General features: G+C 36.6%; 1 protein-coding gene across 2 annotated transcripts in view; it reads right to left on the reverse strand.

Moving 5' to 3' along the window:
- The window catches only part of LOC116595385 (E3 SUMO-protein ligase RanBP2), an 85,197-nt gene that overhangs the window by 16,605 nt on the left and 47,838 nt on the right, over positions 1–20,754 (reverse strand). The window contains exons 10-21 of one of the 2 annotated variants that reach the window (XM_032351641.1): positions 20,490–20,671; positions 20,229–20,404; positions 19,917–20,040; positions 18,864–19,025; positions 18,466–18,603; positions 18,237–18,383; positions 17,197–17,376; positions 17,031–17,114; positions 12,819–12,954; positions 9,249–9,343; positions 3,176–8,321; positions 2,506–2,583 (exon numbers count right to left, since the gene is read on the reverse strand). In XM_032351641.1, coding sequence (XP_032207532.1) covers positions 2,506–2,583; positions 3,176–8,321; positions 9,249–9,343; positions 12,819–12,954; positions 17,031–17,114; positions 17,197–17,376; positions 18,237–18,383; positions 18,466–18,603; positions 18,864–19,025; positions 19,917–20,040; positions 20,229–20,404; positions 20,490–20,671 — 6,648 coding nt within the window. The remainder of the gene's footprint in view (positions 1–2,505; positions 2,584–3,175; positions 8,322–9,248; positions 9,344–12,818; positions 12,955–17,030; positions 17,115–17,196; positions 17,377–18,236; positions 18,384–18,465; positions 18,604–18,863; positions 19,026–19,916; positions 20,041–20,228; positions 20,405–20,489; positions 20,672–20,754) is intronic. The other variant, XM_032351642.1, reaches the window with a different exon arrangement.

The following is a 20,754-nucleotide window of genomic DNA, read 5'->3' on the forward strand; positions in this document are numbered from 1 at the left end:
ACAATTGTTTAGCAAAATATCCATGCATTTCCAACAACTGAAAAAACTCAGAGAAATCATGAGCAAAGATTAGTATAAATATGAAACTAATGCAAAGCTAACCTTGATTAGTTCCTACAAGAAAAGTTAACAATTGCCAAGGATGGTGTATAATTGGAATTGTTAACAATTTCCAAGGACGGTGGGTGAATGGAGTTATATCCAGTTTTGCACACTTCCAAGCATGATAACATATAAAACTAAATTAAAATTACTGTTATCCTTGGTATAATACTGTAAGAATTTAGGACAAATTTTATAGCTGAAAAACTACAACAAAAAAAAGCAAAACACAAAGAAAAAAGGGATTCTTCATACAATACACTGTGGCCAATAAATAAAGAGGAATATCTGGCAAAAGGAAAAGATAAGGGGTGCCTGGGTGGCTCAGTGGGTTAAAGCCTCTGCCTTCAGCTCGGTTCATGACCCAGGGTCCTGAGATCGAGCCCCGCATCGGGCTCTCTGCTGAGCAAAGAGCCTGCTTCCTCCTCTCTCTCTCTCTGCCTGCCTCTCTTCCTACTTGTGATCTCTGTCAAATAAAGTCTTAAAAAAAAAAAAAAAAAAAGGAACAGATAAAACAAATCACATACCAACAGGTGCTGTCCAAAATCATATCTTAGCCACATGTGGCTATTAAGCACTTTAAACGTGGCTAGTCCAAACTGAGTCCTACTTCAGGTATAAAAATACACACTAGGGGCACCTGGATGGCTCAGGTGGTTAACTGCCGAACTCTTGATTTCGGCTCAGGTCTTGATCTTGGGATCAGGAGACTGAGCCCTGTGTCAGGTTCCACACTCAGAATGGAGTCTGCTTGAGATTCTCTCTCCTCCTCACTCCACCTCTCTCTGTCCCTCCCATTTGTGATCATACACTCCTCACTGGCTCTCCCTCAAAAAAAAGATAATAAAATAAAAATAAAAATACACACTGGATTTTGAAGACTTTGTATAAAAAACAAAACAAAAAACCCAGAATATGAAGTATATCTTTATTTTTATACAATCTGATTAGAACCTGAAATGTTATTTCAGATATAATGTAACTGCTTAGATTAAAATTAAATTCATCTGCTTCTTTTTTTCACCTGTTTTTTATTCTATTTTTTAATATGGCTATTAGAAAACTCTAGGGCCGCCTGGGTGGCTCAGTGGTCTAAAATCTCTACCTTTGGCTCAGGTCATACCTCAGGATCCTGGGACCGAGCCCCACATTGGGCTCTCTGTCAGCAGGGAGTCTGCTTCCCCCTCTCTCTCTCCTGCCTCTCTGCCTACTTGTGATAACTCTGTGTGTCAAATATATAAATAAAATCTGTTTAAAAAAAAAAAAGAAAATCCTAAATTACATACACAGGTCATATTTGATCTGATCTAGAGAACTGGAGACCTTTTACAATGCTAAACTTGCCTTTTACTCTCCTTAATTAGAAAAACATAGTATCAATTACAATACTGTAAGATATATAGATTCTTATTCCAATTCTGCTATTAGCTGGTAGAGACAGTGTGGGCATTTCATATAGCCCAGCCAAGCCTCAGTTTCCTCAGTGTCTGGAACCTCCATTTCTAAGGTCCTTTGGGATTTGAAAGAGAATAAGGCTCTTTGTCATACAGTAGTATACTGGTAAATCTGCTCTTAGACCAGGGATTCTTAACCTACAGTCCTGGAGTGTGCATTCAAGTACATATCATTTAGAGGAAAAAGTCCACACTTTTCACAAATTCCCAAAGAATATATCGTTAAGAATGAGGGTTAAAAATTAAAAGCAAAGTTCTTTAGCTAGTATTGTGATCACGTAAAGGGCCCCCGAATCAAGGATTGTTATTTTATCACTGAACATAGTTGTGTTGCTCAAGATATGTTGTTTGTTAGATACTAATAGCTTTCATTTCCCTAAGCTTGCTCTCAAAGGTCTTTAACAGATTCCCCCACTTCCTATTACTCCACTCTAATACCAATGTTTACTTTTATAACATACCAGGTATACAATGCTGGCTGTTAAAAATGACATCTACTTTCAAATAGGTTATTTTTCTAAACCCTATCCAAAAGGGTAATAATAAAGGGCAACTCTGTTCCATGTGTATACATGCTAGCAGACATTCCTGGCTAAAGATAAATGTTAGAAAAAACAAAGGTCTTCATTAAGTAGAGTTTAAAATAATAGAATAATGAAGTATAAAGCAGCAAAAGATAAAGACCACATGGATCTACCTCAAAGTAATGCTGTACAATACTGAAAAAACATGTCATCCAAGTACATTAAAAACAAAACAAAACAAAAACAGCATTAAAGGATGTTATATACCACCAGTCAAAAAAAGTACTTGTTTAAACAGACATTCTTTTAACATGCACACCTTAGTGTTAAGTGCTTAATTTCATACAGCCAGTTACTTCGCTAAGGACTACCAGCTGCTTAAAAAAAACTGATGTCATCTCATACTGAGAATACTAGCTCTATACCTTCGTTCTCAGGCTGTGAGGAAGGGATGCTGGTCCAAAAAGCCATTGGATTAGATTTAAAAAGGCTAAAATTAAATCCTAGAAAATAAAGAGTATTTCATTTTTGGATATCTTGAGAATCAAAGTCAATGTGATTTTAAAATATAAAAAGCCAGAGTCCCTCAATTTATATCAATTTAGCCATCTCAGATATTCATTTATCCTGGTAGTTTCATTCTTTGCTCATTTAATAAATAGTGATAAGACTAAATTATATGACATATAAACATCTCAGTACCATGTTTTTTGAGTGACAAGAGAATGATACACTGAAGAATGAACACTTAAAAAAAAATCAAACTCAAGCTGATACTCATGAGTACATGAGTCACTAAACTTTGGTGCTGTATTAGGTTCTTGTTCTCTGCACTAAACATAATATAAATATCTTTCAGTTAGATATCCTCAATAACTTACACACACGTTCTCTGCCGCTGTTTAAACAGTCACAGGGAAACAGATTTAGGCAGAAAAAACAATCTGTACAATTATTTTTTGGCTGTTCACAACGCACTATGTTTATGACCCAACTTTACTAAAACATTAGTATCCTACAAAGAGTATATGCATTAAGCAAAATATTTACACAATGGATGAAAAATTGTGCTTATACTAAAGACTAAGTGCTTACCCTTTTCTGGTGTTTTAAAGGTGTAATTAGTGGAGGACTCTTCCTTTGGAAAAGCAAAGAGATTTCTGACTTTGCCATCTGAAGACTGTTTGCCATCTGAATTCTTCGACTCTTTGCAATTAGGTTCCACTTTTCTTTCAGATCCACTCTTGACTACTGAACTAATTTCACTACTATTTTTCAAAGGTGCATTAAAACTAAATCCAAACAAAGACCCAGTGGCTGAACTGTTGCCAAATGCAAATGGTTTTGATTTTTCACTACTAAAAATACTTTTAACAGACTCCGAACCAAATACAAACTTTGGAGGAGAAACCACTGCTTTTGTTGTTGCTTCAGATGTGCTAGACGCTTCTCCAACTTCTGAAGTTGCATCTGCTGTGTCGTCACCCTGAATTAAATCTGTCCTTTCTCTTGTGGTTTCTTCTAATACAGCAACAGCAATTTTGCCACATGGTGACTCTCTAGGAGTGGTTGAACGAGAAACCTGAGGTGTTATCAAAGAATCTTTTTCTTGGGCTATTTTTGCTTCATCAAATATTTTCTTAAATGAATCTGCAACATCCTGTAGTTTAAAACGGACAGCTAAATGTTCTACTTTTCTTTCCCCATCTGCAAAATCACAAGCCGTCCACACCCACACTCGTTCTGTCCCTTTCATATTTTGCAAAGTCATATCTGGAGTTATTCTGTGATTGGCACAAAGTTTTAACACCTGGTCCCTTCTCATCACTATTCGAACTTGCTTATTATCATAATTCTGTAAAATCTTTATATCACCAATGCCTCTTTCTTTCCACTGACCAACATCTTTATCATATCTATAGAGTTTTGCTCTGTGACTAAAAACAACTTGTTCATTTTCCTCACCACTGGACACTTCCACTAGATCAGGTAAAGGTACAACAGGTTCAAAGTACTGGCCATCTCTCTCTTCTTCCTGAGTAACATCAGATTCTTCATCAGTGCCAACTGAGGTCCCACTCTGGTTCAACTTGGCAGGAGACTTAGATGGACTCAAAGCAGACTTAAAACTGAAGTTAAATCCTGTTGTTGACTCACCAAAGCGAAAGAGATTTTTCCTCACGGGGCTACTTGCCAGTGGAGAAGCATGTACTGAGCTACTACTCACACTATCATCCAAAGCATCTTCCCTTAAATCATAGTTGTCCCACTCCAGTGTGGGCCCTGTGTTTTCAGGGTTTGGCTTGCTGGTTGTATCAGAGGCACTGGCAGCACCTGCATCAGAGGATTCACTCTCTCCATCAGTGACTTTTGTTTGATCATTTGTCAAAAACGTTTTGAAATCTTTTAATCCACTCTTCATTTCTTCTGCTCTCTGGATTAACTTAGCAGCTCTGCCAGTGTCTACAAGTTTATGAGGAGTTTGAAGTGGTATATCTAATAGAAGTCGCTGGCATTCCTCAAATTTCTGCTTGAATTCTTCAGCCAGCTCTGGTGTTTTAAATTTTGCTGCCAGCTGCTCTAGTTTGGCATCACCATCAGAAAAATCACTCGCTAACCACATCCATGCTCTATCGGACCCAGAGAGAGGCTTCAGGTTCATCGTAGTTGTTATCCAATGATTAGCACACACTTTTAGTACCTGTTCTCTTCGCATAAGCATTCTTAGTTTGCCATTGACTTCATTCTTGAGAATTTTTAAGTTCCCCAGACCCCTTTCTTTCCACTGACTTATCTCAGCATCAAACCTAAATAATTTTACCCGCTGTGAATAAAGAACTTTTTCATCTTCTTCTCCTGTTACAAGTTCTACTTTTTCAGGCATCTGAACTACTGGTTCAAAATGGATGTCATCACTGTCCTCGGTCCGATAGGCATCATCATCTTTCTCAAGGTCAGCAGAAGTGTCAGCTTTATCAGCCATTTTACCACTTTGTGATGAGAATAATTTTTCTCCTGCACCTGAAAATCCCTTGAAATTAGGGTCTTTTTTGCCAAACTGAAATCCTTCTCCTGAAGTTGATTTTGCGAGATCTGCAAAGGTAAAAGTGCTACCAGTTTGACCAAAAATTACACTACCACCATTCTTCTGACTACTGATATCCTGAGCCTGAACACCAGTGTCATTTTCAAGGGGCTTTTCACTTTTCTTCTCTTGAATTCCAGACTCCTGAATGCCAAATTTAAATCCATCAGCAGACATAGGGACAGAAAAACTAAATCCTTCTTTTGTTGACTTAGAATCTGTATTAGAAGAACCCTGAAATGTAAATGAAGGTGTACTTTCTTGATCCACATGCCCAAATTTAAATCCTTGTTCTGCAGTACCAAATTTAAAACCTTTTTCAGAAAAGTTACTTTTAAATCCTGTTCCAACTTGATTTCCAGAAGAGTCATTTAACTTAGTTTTTGAGCCCAAAGTGAAAGCGGAAGGAGCTTCTGCAATAGATTTATGAGTTGGTTTAGAGGCATCACAAGCCACACATTTTAAGGAAGAACTCTCATTTTGCACAAAGCAAATGCTACAATCCCACTGTCCTTCCTTCTTGGTGAACATTCCTTCAAATCCACCCTTTGGAGGCTTGCATGTATCTGACGAGGCAGGAGCTAGAACAGCAGAAGCAGGCTGATTTTGTTTACTTGGATTCTGGCAAGCAACACAGGTGGTAGCACTTGCCTCATTTCGCACTAAGCAAATACTGCAATCCCACTGTCCTTCCTTCTTGGTGAACATGCCTTCAAATCCACTCTTTGGAGCCTTGCATGTATCTGATGAGGCAGGCGCTGGAACAGCAGAAGTAGGCTGATTTTGTTTACTTGGATTCTGGCAAGCAACACAGTTGGTAGCACTTGCCTCATTTCGCACTAAGCAAATACTGCAATCCCACTGTCCTTCCTTCTTGGTGAACATGCCTTCAAATCCACTCTTTGGAGCCTTGCATGTATCTGATGAGGCAGGTGCTGGAACAGCAGAAGTAGGCTGATTTTGTTTACTTGGATTCTGGCAAGCAACACAGGTGGTAGCACTTGCCTCATTTCGCACTAAGCAAATACTGCAATCCCACTGTCCTTCCTTCTTGGTGAACATGCCTTCAAATCCACTCTTTGGAGCTTTGCTTGTCTCTGAAGTACTAAACTTAAAAGAGGCAGGTGCTGGAACAGAGGTGGATAGACTCAATTTACCTGGATTCCGACAAGCAACACATACTGTAGCACTTGCTTCATTTCGTAATGAGCAGCAACTGCAATCCCACTGTCCTTCCTTCTTGGCAAACATGTCCTCAAATCCACTCTTTGGGGTTTTACTTATTTCTGAAGTACCAAACTTAAAGGAAGCAGGAGCTGAAACAGAAGAAGTAGATAAATTCTGTTTTCTTGGATTCTGACAGGCAGCACACTTTGTAGAACTTCCTTCATTTTGTACGAGGCATACACTGCAATCCCACTGTCCTTCCTTCGTAGAACAAACAGATCTGAAATCACTGTTAACAGACTTAGGAAGATCTCCCTGGCCAAATTTAAATGAAGCTTGCTGAACAAATGAAGATCCACTCTTGTTAGCAGCCTTTGCATTCTGGCATGCAATGCACCTAGATACAGTAGGTTCGTTTCTCACTAAGCAAATACTACAATCCCAGTGACCTTCTTTCTTTGGAGTCATTGATGCAAATCTATCTGCTGTATTTTCTAGGCCAGCTGTAAGAGCAGACACAGTTTCAACTAATGGTGGGCCAAGGAGTTCTTTCTTGTTTGGGTTTAGATTCTGGCATGATACACACTTCTTAGCAGTTGCAGCATTCTTTAATGAGCAGCTGTTACAATGCCACCAAGACCCTTCTTTCTTTGCAATCTGAAATTCAAAATTCATGTTTCCAGCATCAGATTTGCAAATATCTTTGTTATCATGACTTGTGGATTCTTTTACAATTCTCATAGCCTGATTTGTTGTTGTGGCTACATTTGCTCCTAAGGCTTTTAAAATGTTCTGAGCCTCTTCAAACTTGCACTTAAAAAGTGCTGCCTCCTCAGGAGTTTTGAATCTAATAGCCAGTTGTTCTGGTTTGGGCAACTCATCAGCGTAATCAAGAGCATGCCATACAAAAGATCTGTCGGAGCCAGCGTTTGGTGTCAGTTTCATATCCGGACTGATGTAATGATTTGCACAGATTTTCAATACTTGCTCTCGTCTCATGAGAAGGCGAATTTTGCCAGATGTTTTATGCCTGAGGATTTTTACATTACCAATTCCACGTTCCTTCCATTCTTTGGATTCCGCATCAAAACGAAACAATTTTGCACGATTGCAAAAGAACTCTTCTTCATCTTCCTCACCAGTTTTCACTTCAATCTTATCAGGAAGAGGTACCACAGGCTCAAAGTGAGGGCCATCATCATCATCATCACCATGGGCACTCCCTCCATCTGTTTCATGACTCTTGTTGGCCAGCTCCGGTGCAGGTGTTCCAAATACTGATTTCCCTGGACCATGGAAAGTAAACATGTCATCACTTCGACGAAAACCAGAATTCTTTTGCTGATTTGGACCCATGTTTTCAGTAAATGAAATTCCAGGCACATTTTTGCTTCCAAAACTGAACGTATTTCGAGGTCCAATGGTTTGACTAGCTTTTGGTCCACTGTAGCCATCTCCTTGCAAAGGTTTATCTGAAGTTAAGAGACCTAAAAGGCTTTCATTATTATTGTAAGCTGTAGAAGGGGGTTGTGTTACAACCTGTGGTGAAGAAAAGGTAAAGTCACCATCATTTGACTTGAAATTTGAGTTAAATTTAAAAGGAGTTGGCTGTGTTGTATGTGCAGGTGCTGTCAAAGATGGTCTTATTCCTTCACCTGGCACAGGCTGAACAAAATTAGATTTTCCAAATTCAATAACCTTAGATTCTGCAGGTCTTGAAGCATGAGCTGCAACTGGGGGTTTTGTGAAATAACCTGGCTCTGGCAAAGGTGGATTTGTGCTTGTCTGTTGAACATTGTAATTAAAGTAATCATCACCCCTGGGTGATAGAATTCCTGTTGCAGGAGACTCAAAACGCAAGGGAGGACCATACATCTCTTGAGAGAACATACAAGCAGATGAGCTTTGGACTGGTGGTGTGTGCATCTGTTGGGAATAGGCATATATATGTTGTTGAGGTGGAAGCCTATTCATGCCATAAACCGGACCCTAAAAGAAAAAAAGAGTTAAAGATTTTTGTTAAGTTGTCTATAAAACTACAGATAACTAGATACAAACCAATTCTCACAAACCACAAACATGAGCATTATAAGGTAAAGATATCATTAAAGTATATACCACAGCATTAAAAGAAGACATTACTTACAAAGATACTTACAGTTATACTCCTTTCTTGGCATATATGGAAATTGCTTTAACTAATAACAGAATCTTAAAAATCCAATTCTACAATAAATGCATAGAATAAATTTCTTCTTTATTCCTAAATAATGTGTTAAATGATGTTAACAATAATGATGATGATGATGGAGACTAACATTTATCGAGCATTTACTAATGTGCCAACTGGGCACTGTTCTTAGCACTTTACATAATATCTCATTTTAATATCCTCAAAAACCCTATGAATTAAGGGATTATTATCCTCATTTTACATATGAGGCAACTAATGCATAGAGAGATTTAAGAAACTTGCCCAAGGTCACAGTGAGCAGAAGAGCCAGGGTCTAAATTCACCCAAGCCATCTGTCTTCAAAGTTTCATTAACTCAACTACAGTTGTAATACTGGTTGTTAATAGACACCTACATAGTCACTTCAGGCCTGAAGTACTTACCACATAGTGGTTCAGCAAGGCCATTCTAGTCCTGTTTCCACCAAAACAAAATGATAAAGGACCCATCACCACCACCATCCCCCCCACTTTTGGGAAATATTCTAAATGTTCACACTTACTGTAACATAAAAATAAGATGAGTAAGAGGCATAACTTCTGTATCTGGAAAGAAATTTAAAATAGCTATATCTTATGGGACATATAAGTTTTAATGCTGAACTACTTCTTGAATTTCTTTGAAGGAAGCCTGAACAATTAAAAAGGAGATATTTATAAATGTATAAATTATTCCTTTGTTACCTTTGTGGGAGTAACATTAGCTGCTGGTCTGAGAAGATACTGGGAATTATATGCTGGTGACTGACTATAATATACTGAAGGGCCAGTAGTTGCAACTAAAAAAAAAAAAAAAGAAAAAAAAAGAAAAGAAAGAAAACAGTTAAAAAAGTCTATACTATAGTTAAGACTATCTAGGCAAGAACTATAAATTACAAAAACAATAGAAATCAAAGAAAGATTTAACTACAGATTTTTTAAAATTTCTATACATCAAAATATACCATAAAGAAGATTATCAAATGACAAACTAGGAAAACCCCTAAATATGACACATGAGGAATAAGAGAGCAGCACCACAGTGGTCAACAAGAACAAGCGCCTCACAACAAGCATCAAAAAAGGAGCCAAGAAGAAAGTGTTTGGTCCATTTTCTAAGAAAGATTGGTATGATACGAAAGCACAGTCTATTGTCAACATCAGAAATACTGGGAATACACTAGTCACAGGAAGGATTTAAGGAACCAAAATGCATCTGATTGGCCTCAGGGCCATTTTTTAAAGCAAGCCTTAAATATTTGCAGAAAGAAAAGGTTGCATTTTATAAACTCAAGCTGAAAATGTTCCAGTCAAAAATCACCTGATAAATTCATGCAAAGAATCTCACAGGTAACACAAAACGTGTTCCTTGACTTACAAAAAAAAAAAAAATGGCACATCATGACTGACACTCATGTTGATGTCCAAATATTTATTCAGTCAGTTTTATATGAGTTTCACTAGGAAACCAACAACTGGAAGACACTCATGTTCATGGCAAAGCTACCAACAATTACTGCTTAGGTTTTTTTATTAAAGTTTTATCAGAAAACAAAACAACTTAAAAGACCATTTATGCCGTGACATGGAAGAAATGGAAACTGTGATCCAAGAGGCGCTAACAATTGATTCTAGAAAGCCCTGAAAAAGACCTAGAAAAGACTAGTCAGTCTATTTATGTTCTCTTCACAGTGACTACAAAAGTAAAAATTGCTAAAGAAGCCCAAGTTTGAATTTGGAAAACTAACGGAATTGCCTGGTAAAGATGGTTATTTTAAACATTCTGGGGAGAAAAAAGGAAAAGAACACAGAACAAGCTGATGGATATGAGCCAAGAATCATAAAGTCTGAAAATTTAATTAGTGACTTTATCAGTGACTAGTGACTCTTAACAATGGAGGGGGGGAAAAAGTTTTTATAAACCTACTAAAAATAATCTTATTAGGAAAAAAGTACCAAATAAACCGCTAACTCAGAAAATATAAAATGATTATAAACTGTTGAACATGCCCAGTATAAAAAATAAAAACTGATACCATGTTTGTTTTTAAAAATTGGTGAAGGTTTTTCAAAACCAATAAATCGCTAATAGTAAGCAAGAATGCAATGAGATGGGCACTATCAGACAATGGTGGTAAAAAAGTGTAAACTGGCATAGCTTTTCTGGAAAGCAATTATCCAACACAAAAGAATTTTTTAAATACCCTAACAATCCTAAGAATGTGTCCACAGCATTATTTATGACAGCAAACTGGAAATAATATGGGAATAAAATTTGCAGTTCTTCGACATGATGGGAAAACCTGTATTCATTAAAAGTATTTTCAAAATATTTAAGAAAATGCTCAGAATTCTAATATTTAAAAAATAGACTACTCATCTACATACAACATAATGATAAAAATCTCACTAAAAATTCTTTACATATACAAAGAGAAAGGATCAGAAGGAAATGCTCCAAAATGTTAATTAATAGCACTCTAACTCCTATAGTTAGTTTTTAGTTTACATTGCTAGTACTTCTGATTATTTCCTATAAACTTAAGAATCATTGTTTTCAATCATCTTATTTTAAAAAGACAAGAAACATTTTGGTATATTTTTACTTTCATTAAGAAAAAACAAAATCTATGAGCATAGGAATGCAAAACAGGGGACTTGAGCTCTCCACTTTGCGGGGCCACAAAGCTGCTTTGCGACCTTGTCAATTAGCTACTAGGGGTCTCCCTATTTCTCAGTTGTAAAATGAGGATGTGCTGCTTCTATACATTTCATAGGGTAATTGCAAGAATAAAATGAGACAATGTGAATGTTATGTTTAACAACCAGAAGACCTTTTATGTCTATACACAGAAGAAATGGAAATTGTGACTCAAAAGGTGCCAAACGATCAATTCCACACAGCACTCAAAAAGCCCTAGAAAAGGCTAGCCAGTTTACTGACTTCTCTATGCCAGACTCTATATAGTGCACAGTTTTTAAGTGAGCAATGTATGAACTCCTGACACCTCATAAATTTATCTATCACTTGTGACATTACAGGATTTATAACTTTACAGGATTTCCTATTATTTTGCCTACATTAGAAGACACTGTCAAAAGAGGATAGTGAGGCTGCCTTCAGTACGGCCCTATGAACCATCACATAATGTGCTCATCTAAACTGGAACACACTATTCTAAATCTTCCCTGGATTAAAACCAATTAGAAAAAAGCACACTACTACCATTTCAGGAATCTATCTCATGTCAAACAACAAATCTGCTTTTATCATCATTTTTGGCTATCTGTGGGCAATATATCATACTGGCAAGGGGATTTCCAGTTAAGACCACTGAAGTCTGAACCCCAACTCTACCAATAATTAGCTGTACAATAATGGATAAATTACATTACCTTTCTAAACCCACTTCCTCATCTATAAAAACAGAATTCATGGGGTGCCTTAGCAGTAAAGTCAGTTAACCATCTGCCTTCAGCTCAGATCAGGATCCCAGGGTCCTGGGACTGGGCCCTGTGTTCAGGCTCCCTGATTAGCAAGGAGTCTGCTTCTCCCTCTCCCTCTCCCCCTCCAACACCCTGCTCATGCACTCTCTCTCTCAAATAAACAAAAATCTTTAAAAACGTAATAATAATAATGATATCTACCATTTTGGGTTACCACGATTAAAGGGAATTACATGCACAAAGCACTTTTGAACACAGACAACCCACAGGACACCCTTGGTGCATTAAGTGTTTACTAGACACTCTAATATACACCTACGCATACACAAATGCTCACAATAATGTGAGGCAAGTTTTATCTCCACATTTCAAACACACAAACTGGCTCAAGAGGTCACTATGTACTAGAAAGCACAACTTCAAATTCCAATATGGCCCAGCTCCAACTCCTTCCTTCTTTGTATGACCATGGTATTTCAAAATAAACACGATTTCCTATGAATGTCCTCTAAGTATATCACCAAAATAAATCCTGAGAAGGTTTTACTTAGCCATCTCTTAATGCAAAATAATATCACGTAACATTTTCCAAAGTCAGGAATAGTCTCAGCTTCTCTGACAGATGTATTAAAGGATCAGATAAAGCTTGTTTTATTTCTGCTTGGAGTTATAAAAATTTCAGTAATACCAAACATGGCTTAAGAAACATATAAGCAGACATGTATAAACATGTATATAAACAAATGTATATAGACAAGGTGAGTTCACAAGTTATCTGTGTAAAAGAGGAAGAAGTACAGTGACTTCTGGGATTATCCAGTTGCGAACCTGTTAGTGGAGCCCCATGAAAAGTCTGTGATCCCTGATATCCATCAGGCACTGAATCTGGTCCATAATTCTCTGGAGGCCAACGATGAGGGGACCCTGAGTTACTACTATGTAGTTTCAACTCCTGCATTTCTTTCTGTTGGAAGAAAGAAAACAACTGTAAGCACTTGTATTATCTCAGAAATAGTGATAGAGCAAACAAATATTTTAAATTTAAATATTTTAAATACTCGATGATGTGTTTTTAGAGATTCAGTATTTCTAATAGATCTGTGTATCACATGCTCATTTAAGTAAATGATCCTTAATTAGTTAAAACTTATTTCCTCCCATTCTTTCATTCTTTAGTACCATATTACCTAATTCATTCTAGATTAGTTAGCTATCACCTAAACTGATAACCTCCTAGATGGCTTTATCTCCATTTCCATTCCACACGTGCCCAAATTAATTTTTCCAAAGTTGAGGGTTTTGTTTTGTTTGTTTGTTTTTTAAGATTTTATTTATTTATTTACTTATCTGAGAAGGCGGGGGAGCAAGAGACAGCACAAGTAGGCAGAGGGGCAGAGGAAAAGGGAGAAGCAGACTCCTCACTGAGCAGGAATCTCAATGGGGGCCTCGATCCCAGGACACTTGGGGATTCTGACCTGAGCCAAGGGCAGACATTTAACCAACTAAGCCACCCAGGTGCCCCTAAAGTTGAGCTCTAGATAAGACACTTCCCTGTTCAAAAACACAAGTACCTACAAATTAAACTCTTCTGATATTCTTGGTCCTCAGAAGTATTGCTCCAAACACCCTTCCAGAACCTCCTTTCCATGCTGCTTTCCCTTCCAGTCCACCTAGGCTACTCAATGTTCTAAACTACCTCCCAATACTAGCTTTCGACCTACACACAAATGATGTAACAAAACACTACAAATCTTTCAAAGTTGATGCTCTAATGATGCACTAGGAAAGGGAAAATAACCGGTATCTGCTCAGAATATATTATGTATATAATAATAGAGTCCAGATATTTTACTTAAATTCTTAATCCTTATACAAATAAGCAGTATCAACTCACATCTTGAGAAAAATAAAAGATGCAGGAAATAGCACAGCTGGAATTCAAACCAGATTTTACCCCAAATATGTTTTCTTATTACCACTCTGCTGCCTACATGTACAGAAGACACACTGCTTTCTAATGGTAACTATGTGGCTACTTACCAGATCTCTATTTGTTTTACAGACAACTAAATGACAACACCCTCCCCACCCACAGAAACTATAAAATGTCCCTTACAAAACATGCACTTATCAAGAAACTATTTCTTTTTCCAAAGAAACTACAGTGGTATCAATTAGCAGGCATTTTAAAAAATAGTATCAAATATCTGTATATTGGTCTAGATATCCAACCAGCTGTAAGTGAGGTCACAGACACAGCATGTCTTACTTTCTTCTTCTAACAGTGCTTCCAAATAGATATTTCCTAAAAGCCATAAATATGGAGGTCAAAGATACCTTGAATTTTCAAATTAAATGGATTTTCCCCATTCATCCATCTACTGTATTTAGCCCAGAAGCTACACATCCAAAAAAAAAATAAGAAACTAATGGAATCACCTGGAAAAATTTTGTAGTCACTACAGTTTTGAACATGCAATTAATGCTATAATCATAATTTTAAAATTCAAACAACTAGAAAATGTGCTGAGAACTGATTTCAATAATTCCCACATTTCAGATGAGAAACCAAGCAAAAAGAAAAGCAGGCCCTGGCTCAAGAGCATTAATTAGTAGCAGAGTTAGTACTAAACCTCAGCTTTTCAGGAACATAATGTTCCACTATACTTCCACAGAATACAACGCTGGGTGCCTAAACCTATAAGGTAAGCCAAGATGGTATGTAATATCATAATAGGCCACGATTACATAAAATAAACAAAATATTTGCACAAATTCAAAATTTTGTTCCCCTCCAAACAGCACTTTTGTTAAGTCTTACACATTGCTGGTAACACTTTAATAACTGCACACACATCACAATATCCTTTAAAATAACTTCAAAAGTATGAGTGCTTTAGTTCTTGCCCAACAAGCTTGAAACAACCTACATGTACTCCCAATTCCAAAGAAGTAAATAAAGCTCCTTTGAGCCTAAGAATTAAGATGACTTTCATACAGCGAATTTATAAAATCATGAAGACATAACCACTTCCTTACATGATTAAGTCAAATTCTTATAAAGGTACCAAAAAGATAGGAAACTCAGACTACATATCAACACCTAGCTATAAAATACAACACACAACACCAATCAGTCTGAGAAATGAACTCCTAGACCAACGTATAATTAGTTTATTTCACTAGTTCAATTCAGTCACTTAGGAACCACCTCTATATCAGGAATGCTGCTATGTTTTGGATTAAAGAGTCTTTCCCTTTGAAGGAGTCACAGCTGGTGGAGGAAGCAGAAAAAAGTAATTTCAAAAATACGGTTAAGGCCTAAGGACACATGAAAAGATGCTTAACATCACGGAAATGCAATTCAAAACCACAATGATATATCACCTTACACCTGTCAGAATGGCTGAAATCAAAAACATAAGAAACAGTTAAGTGTTGGCAAGGATGTGGAAAAAAGGAATCTTTGCACACTATTGGTGTGAAAGCAAACTGGTGCAGCCACTGTGGAACACAGTTTGGAGGTTGCTCAAAAAATTAAAAACAGAACTACCAGTAATCACACTACTGGGTATTTACCCAAAGAATCTGGAAACACTAATTCGAAGAGATATATGTTTACTGCAGCACTATTTACAACATCGAAGATAAGGAAGCAGCACAAGTGTCCAATGATAGATGAATGGATTAAAAAAGATGTGGTATATAAATATACAATGGAGTATTATTCAGTCACAGAAAGAATGAAATCCTACCGTTTGCAATAATGGGGATGGATCTAGAGAATATAATGCTAAGCGAAATAAGCCAGAGAAAGATAAATACCACACGACTTCACTTGTATGCGGAATTTAAAAAAACAAAGGAAGGGTGGGAGAAAGAAACAAACCAAAAAAACCAGACTCAACTATAGAGAACAGAGAGATGGCTATCAGAGGGGTAGTTGGCGAAGGAACAGATAGAATAGGTGATGGGGATTAGGAATACATTTATCTTGGTGGGAATGCAAACTGGTATAGCCAGACACTCTGGAAAACAGTATGGAGGTTCCTCAAAAAGTTAAAAATAGGTCTACTCTACAACCCAGCAACTGCACTACTAGATATTTATCCAAAGGATACAAACATAATGATTCAAAGGAACACATGTACCCCAACGTTTACAGCAACAATGTCCACAATAGTCAAACTATGGAAAGAGCCCGTCCATCAAGAGATGGACAGATAAAGAAGATGTGGGTGGGTGTGTGTGTGTGTGTGTGTGTGTGTGTGTGTGTGTGTGTATTTTTAAAAAAAATGAAATATTACTCAGCCATCAAAAAGAATGAAATCTTGCCATGTACAATAATATGGATGGAATCAGAGGGTATTATGCTAACGAAATAAGTCAGTCAAAGACAAATACCATATGATTTCACTCACAGGTGGAATTTAAGAAACAAAACAGATGAACAAAGGGGAAAGAAAGGAAAAAATAAGATAAAAACAGAGAGGGAGGCAAACTTAAGAGATTCTTAACTACAGGGAACAAACTGAGGGCTGCTGGAGGGGAGATGGGTCGAGGGAAGGGATAACTGAGTGATGGACATTAAGGAGAGCACTTGATATAGGATGAGCACTGGGTGTTATATGCAACTGATAAATCACTAAATTCTACCCCTAAAACTAATAATATATTATATGTTAACTTAATTGAATTTAAATTAAAAAACTGGAAAAAAATTAAAAAGAATACATTTATCTTCATAAGCACCAAGCAACATACAGAACTGCTGAGACACTATACTGTGAATAAACTGTAACCTGAAACTAATGTTAATGCTATGTTAACTACACGGAATTAAAATAAAGTTTAAAAAACTAAAATTAAAAAATGAGAAAAATAATATGGTTAAGTGTCAAGGTAAATTATACAAAACAGTATGACTCTAGTAGCACAGCAAAGGGACATTTTGGACAGGTTTACAAGGGAGTGAGGGAGTGGTCAAGGAAGAAATCTTGGCCTAAGAGAGGCACAGTTTAGAGATATTAAGTGATTTACCTTAATGGCCTCTACTTGTTGGCAGATCATTTTCAATAAAGAATTTTGATCTTCTGCCCATCGAGGTGGTGTTTTGGGAGAATACTAAAAAAAATAACAAGAAAGTATTTAAAACATTTAGAACAGAAACATTCTGCAATCAAGTGATTCATTTCTTTCTATTTACCTTGTAACTTTTACTTGGTGATAGAGAATATATGCTGGGAGACGGTGTAGAATGTTTTATTTCTGAGTCTGCATTTCGCAAAGAACCATTTTTATAAAAAGGACCTCCTTCACTATAGTCATCAAGTTCCTGCATGACCGAATTAAGCATCTCTTTTACAGACTCCAGTGGCACAGGCAACTAAAAAACAAAAGGGGGCACCAAATCAAAGGCTTTAGTTTGCAAAAATAAACTAGCAACTCTGAAATAAATACAAAAACTTTATCTTACTAATTTGCTTTTATGTTCACTTTTGTGTAATAAGCAATTTATACTTAACATAAGAACACACATGAAACCGCTGTGTAATCTAAAGTCTTCTGACTCTAAAGTCTATCTCTTCTGTTAACCATAATAATGGCAGAGGAATGTTAACTTGGGAAGTTTTTGCACAAGAACAAAATAACCTACTGATTTTTATTAATTTTGAGTGGAGAGAGAAACAGAAACACTATAAAGACAGTATCAATATCAATCTTATGTAAAAGATAAGACAGACAGTATCAATCTTAACATAAGAGCAGCAGCATGAATTAATCAACAAAATACTTGGAAGGTTGAACACAAATGAATTTAATACCAACACGACAGTCCCAAACTGCTGACAGAAAAAAGATAATCCATAGCAAATGGAAAAGATGAGAAGAAATGCTCTGAAGGTGTCAGCAACTACTTTCAATTTCAGTGAAATGTTTAACTGCCAAATTAATTAACAACTAGTCCTTAGGCTGCAATATTTGTTTTCATTACTGTCAAGATAACAAAAATTAGAAACCGTTTTAAATTCCCTATCAAGTACTTTTATAGAACAAAAAGTTAGATACCCAAGTTTAAGAAATATCAAACCTAAGACACAAAAGCAATGCTAATATTTACACACCATTTCTGTGCACTAATAATAAATATTACTACTTTTGAAATTATCAAAATATAAAACCAAAGTAAAACTACTTACCATCCATTCAGCAATAGTAAGAAAGTACAAAGAGCCTGCAGCTTACCTTCTTGGCCACTGAAAGATTGGAATCACTGTCATCTAAAATTTTTATTAGGTAGTCCCTGGCCTTTCTCAGGTAATTTTTGCACTCTTCTTGTTCTTCAGGAGAAAGGGCATCATTTTCAATGTCTTCTGCTTTTCTGTGAAAAATCTACACAAAGAATGCTTTCATGAAACAATTAGGTTTTTAAAACAAAACAAAACTATTAATTCACATACCAACATCTACTTACCAGTGCAAGATTCCAGTAAGAAACAACGTTTTTTATAGATTCAAAAGCAGTCATAGCATCTTCTATATTTCCATTAACTACATCCAATATAGCAAATGTTATGTGTGCTTCTTCCTCATATTCACCAACTTCAGATGCCTAAACACATTAAGTAATTTTTAGTCCAGCTGCCTCGCTCCCCAGAATATCAAACCCAAGTGATTTCCCAAAGATTTTACAGGACCTAATTAACAGCTCAGCCTTCTTTTCTGCCATGTTTTGTGACAGCTAGTGGATTTTGAGAACAAGACAAGGATCAAAGAGCCAGCAATTGATTTAAGCAGTTTATACCTCTATTTCTTTGTTTATAAACTGGAAATCCGTATCTCCAGTTCATTCACAAAGGAATCCTCCATTACCTGAATGTCTGCACTATGAAAATGTTTAAACAGAGGGTCCGTAGGCTCAGGAATACTGCTCTTCTTTTTGATTGTCTTCAACATTGGCAAAACTTTTTTCCAATAATGAACACTTCTGCCTATGTATTCCCGTTGATCATAAAAAGAATTAAGGCCGCTGCCCTAAAATAGAAAGTTAGAAGCACACAACCTAAGGAACATAAATAATAGAATCTAAAAATTCCTTTATAAATGGTCTGAACAATTGATTAAAATTTCAAATCAAGGCAAAACAGAATCTCAAAAGTCACAGAACTCACTTTCCAAATGTTGGAATAAACAACCACAATACCAGTGATCATTCTAGACCCACCCTTTAAACACTTTCAATGATACTACCTAATGAGGCAACAACCCCATCTGTTTTTTAAAAGTTGTCATTTTACATAGCCCAAACTTGTCAGAGTGTCACAGTTTGGTCGCAGTGTTAACATCCACACCTAACCCTGCCAAAGAACAGACCTCAGATATTTATAAAATCTCTAACACCCTTAACCTACAAGGCCTTCTGTTACTAACAGTTTAAAAAAAAAAAAAAAAAATTTGAGGCTGGATAATAATTATCATAACTTAATTATTAAGTAATAATAACAGCTAATACTTATGTCATGTTTACTGTGCCAGGCACTATTCTAGGTGCTTATGTATTAAATATTAACCATTCTGTGGCAAGAATTTAAAAAATACATTTCAGGGGGGCCTGGGTGGCTCAGTGGGTTAAGCTGCTGCCTTCAGCTCGGGTCATGATCTCAGGGTCCTGGGATCGAGTCCCGCATCGGGCTCTCAGCTCAGTGGGGAGCCTGCTTCCCTCTCCCTCTCTCTCTGCCTGCCTCTCTGCCTACTTGTGATCTCTGTCAAATAAATAAATAAAAGCTTTAAAAAAATACATTTCACCTGGCATAATGTGAATAAGCTGATACTATTTCTTTGAACTGAATTTAAGACTCAGTGAAAAGTCTGATTTTTAAAAACCAGATAATGTTCTTAAAAATTCTTACACTTCAGTGAACTCACCGTTTTCTGAAGGCATTTTGCCCAATGCACAAGCAGGGCAGGCTGAAGGCCATGCTTTTCCTGGCCCCTTAGTGTGTTTATGTCATGCTGAACTAGAAGTCGCAATTTTGCTGTGGTTCCGGGTCTAAAAAAAAGTTTCATAAAACTGATTTATAAACACACAGTCCAAAACTTACATGTGTGTTAATCACATGAAAATTAAACTCAATCTTCACATGAGAATTAGATACCTAGGCATTAAGTTTTTAAATAGGTTTTTAAGTTAAAAACTTAGGCTGTAAATTAAAGAAATGTTTTTATTTTACTACTTACATTGTTTTTCTGTGAATTAGATTACAAACTGCATCCCACCAAGATTTTTGTCTTTCTGTACAAAGCTGTTTACAAACAGGAAGTGGCAAGCATAGTGGCTGATAGAAGCTACAGTGAGAACTACACTTCTCCTTTAATTGTAAGTGGCTGGTATATATTACTCCAAGTAGAAACACCTGTTTTGTTTAAAGAAAATCAATTTAGGTTAGAAAAAAAATTAAACAAAATTCAAAAATTTAATTTGTTAAAGTCTTTGCTTACTTCAAGATCTAAAATACATATTGACTCAGGTGCATTTGTTTCAAGTCTTGAGGTCTCCTGGGGCAAATGATGAAACAGCTGTTTTAGCCATTTCCGAACTGCAGGTAAGGCAGACAATGAATTCCATTGTAAGCCAAGCCAGGTAAGGTGCTGAAGACTACCATTATGTGCTCGAATGGCACCTGAAATAAAGAGCAAAAACTGGCTTGAGGTTTTGGGAATCTTGCTTGTGCCATCAGTTTTGCCAATTACTCACAATAAATGC

The sequence above is a fragment of the Mustela erminea genome, chromosome 7 (assembly GCF_009829155.1).
Source record: "Mustela erminea isolate mMusErm1 chromosome 7, mMusErm1.Pri, whole genome shotgun sequence".
Classification (NCBI taxonomy): Eukaryota; Metazoa; Chordata; class Mammalia; order Carnivora; family Mustelidae; genus Mustela; species Mustela erminea.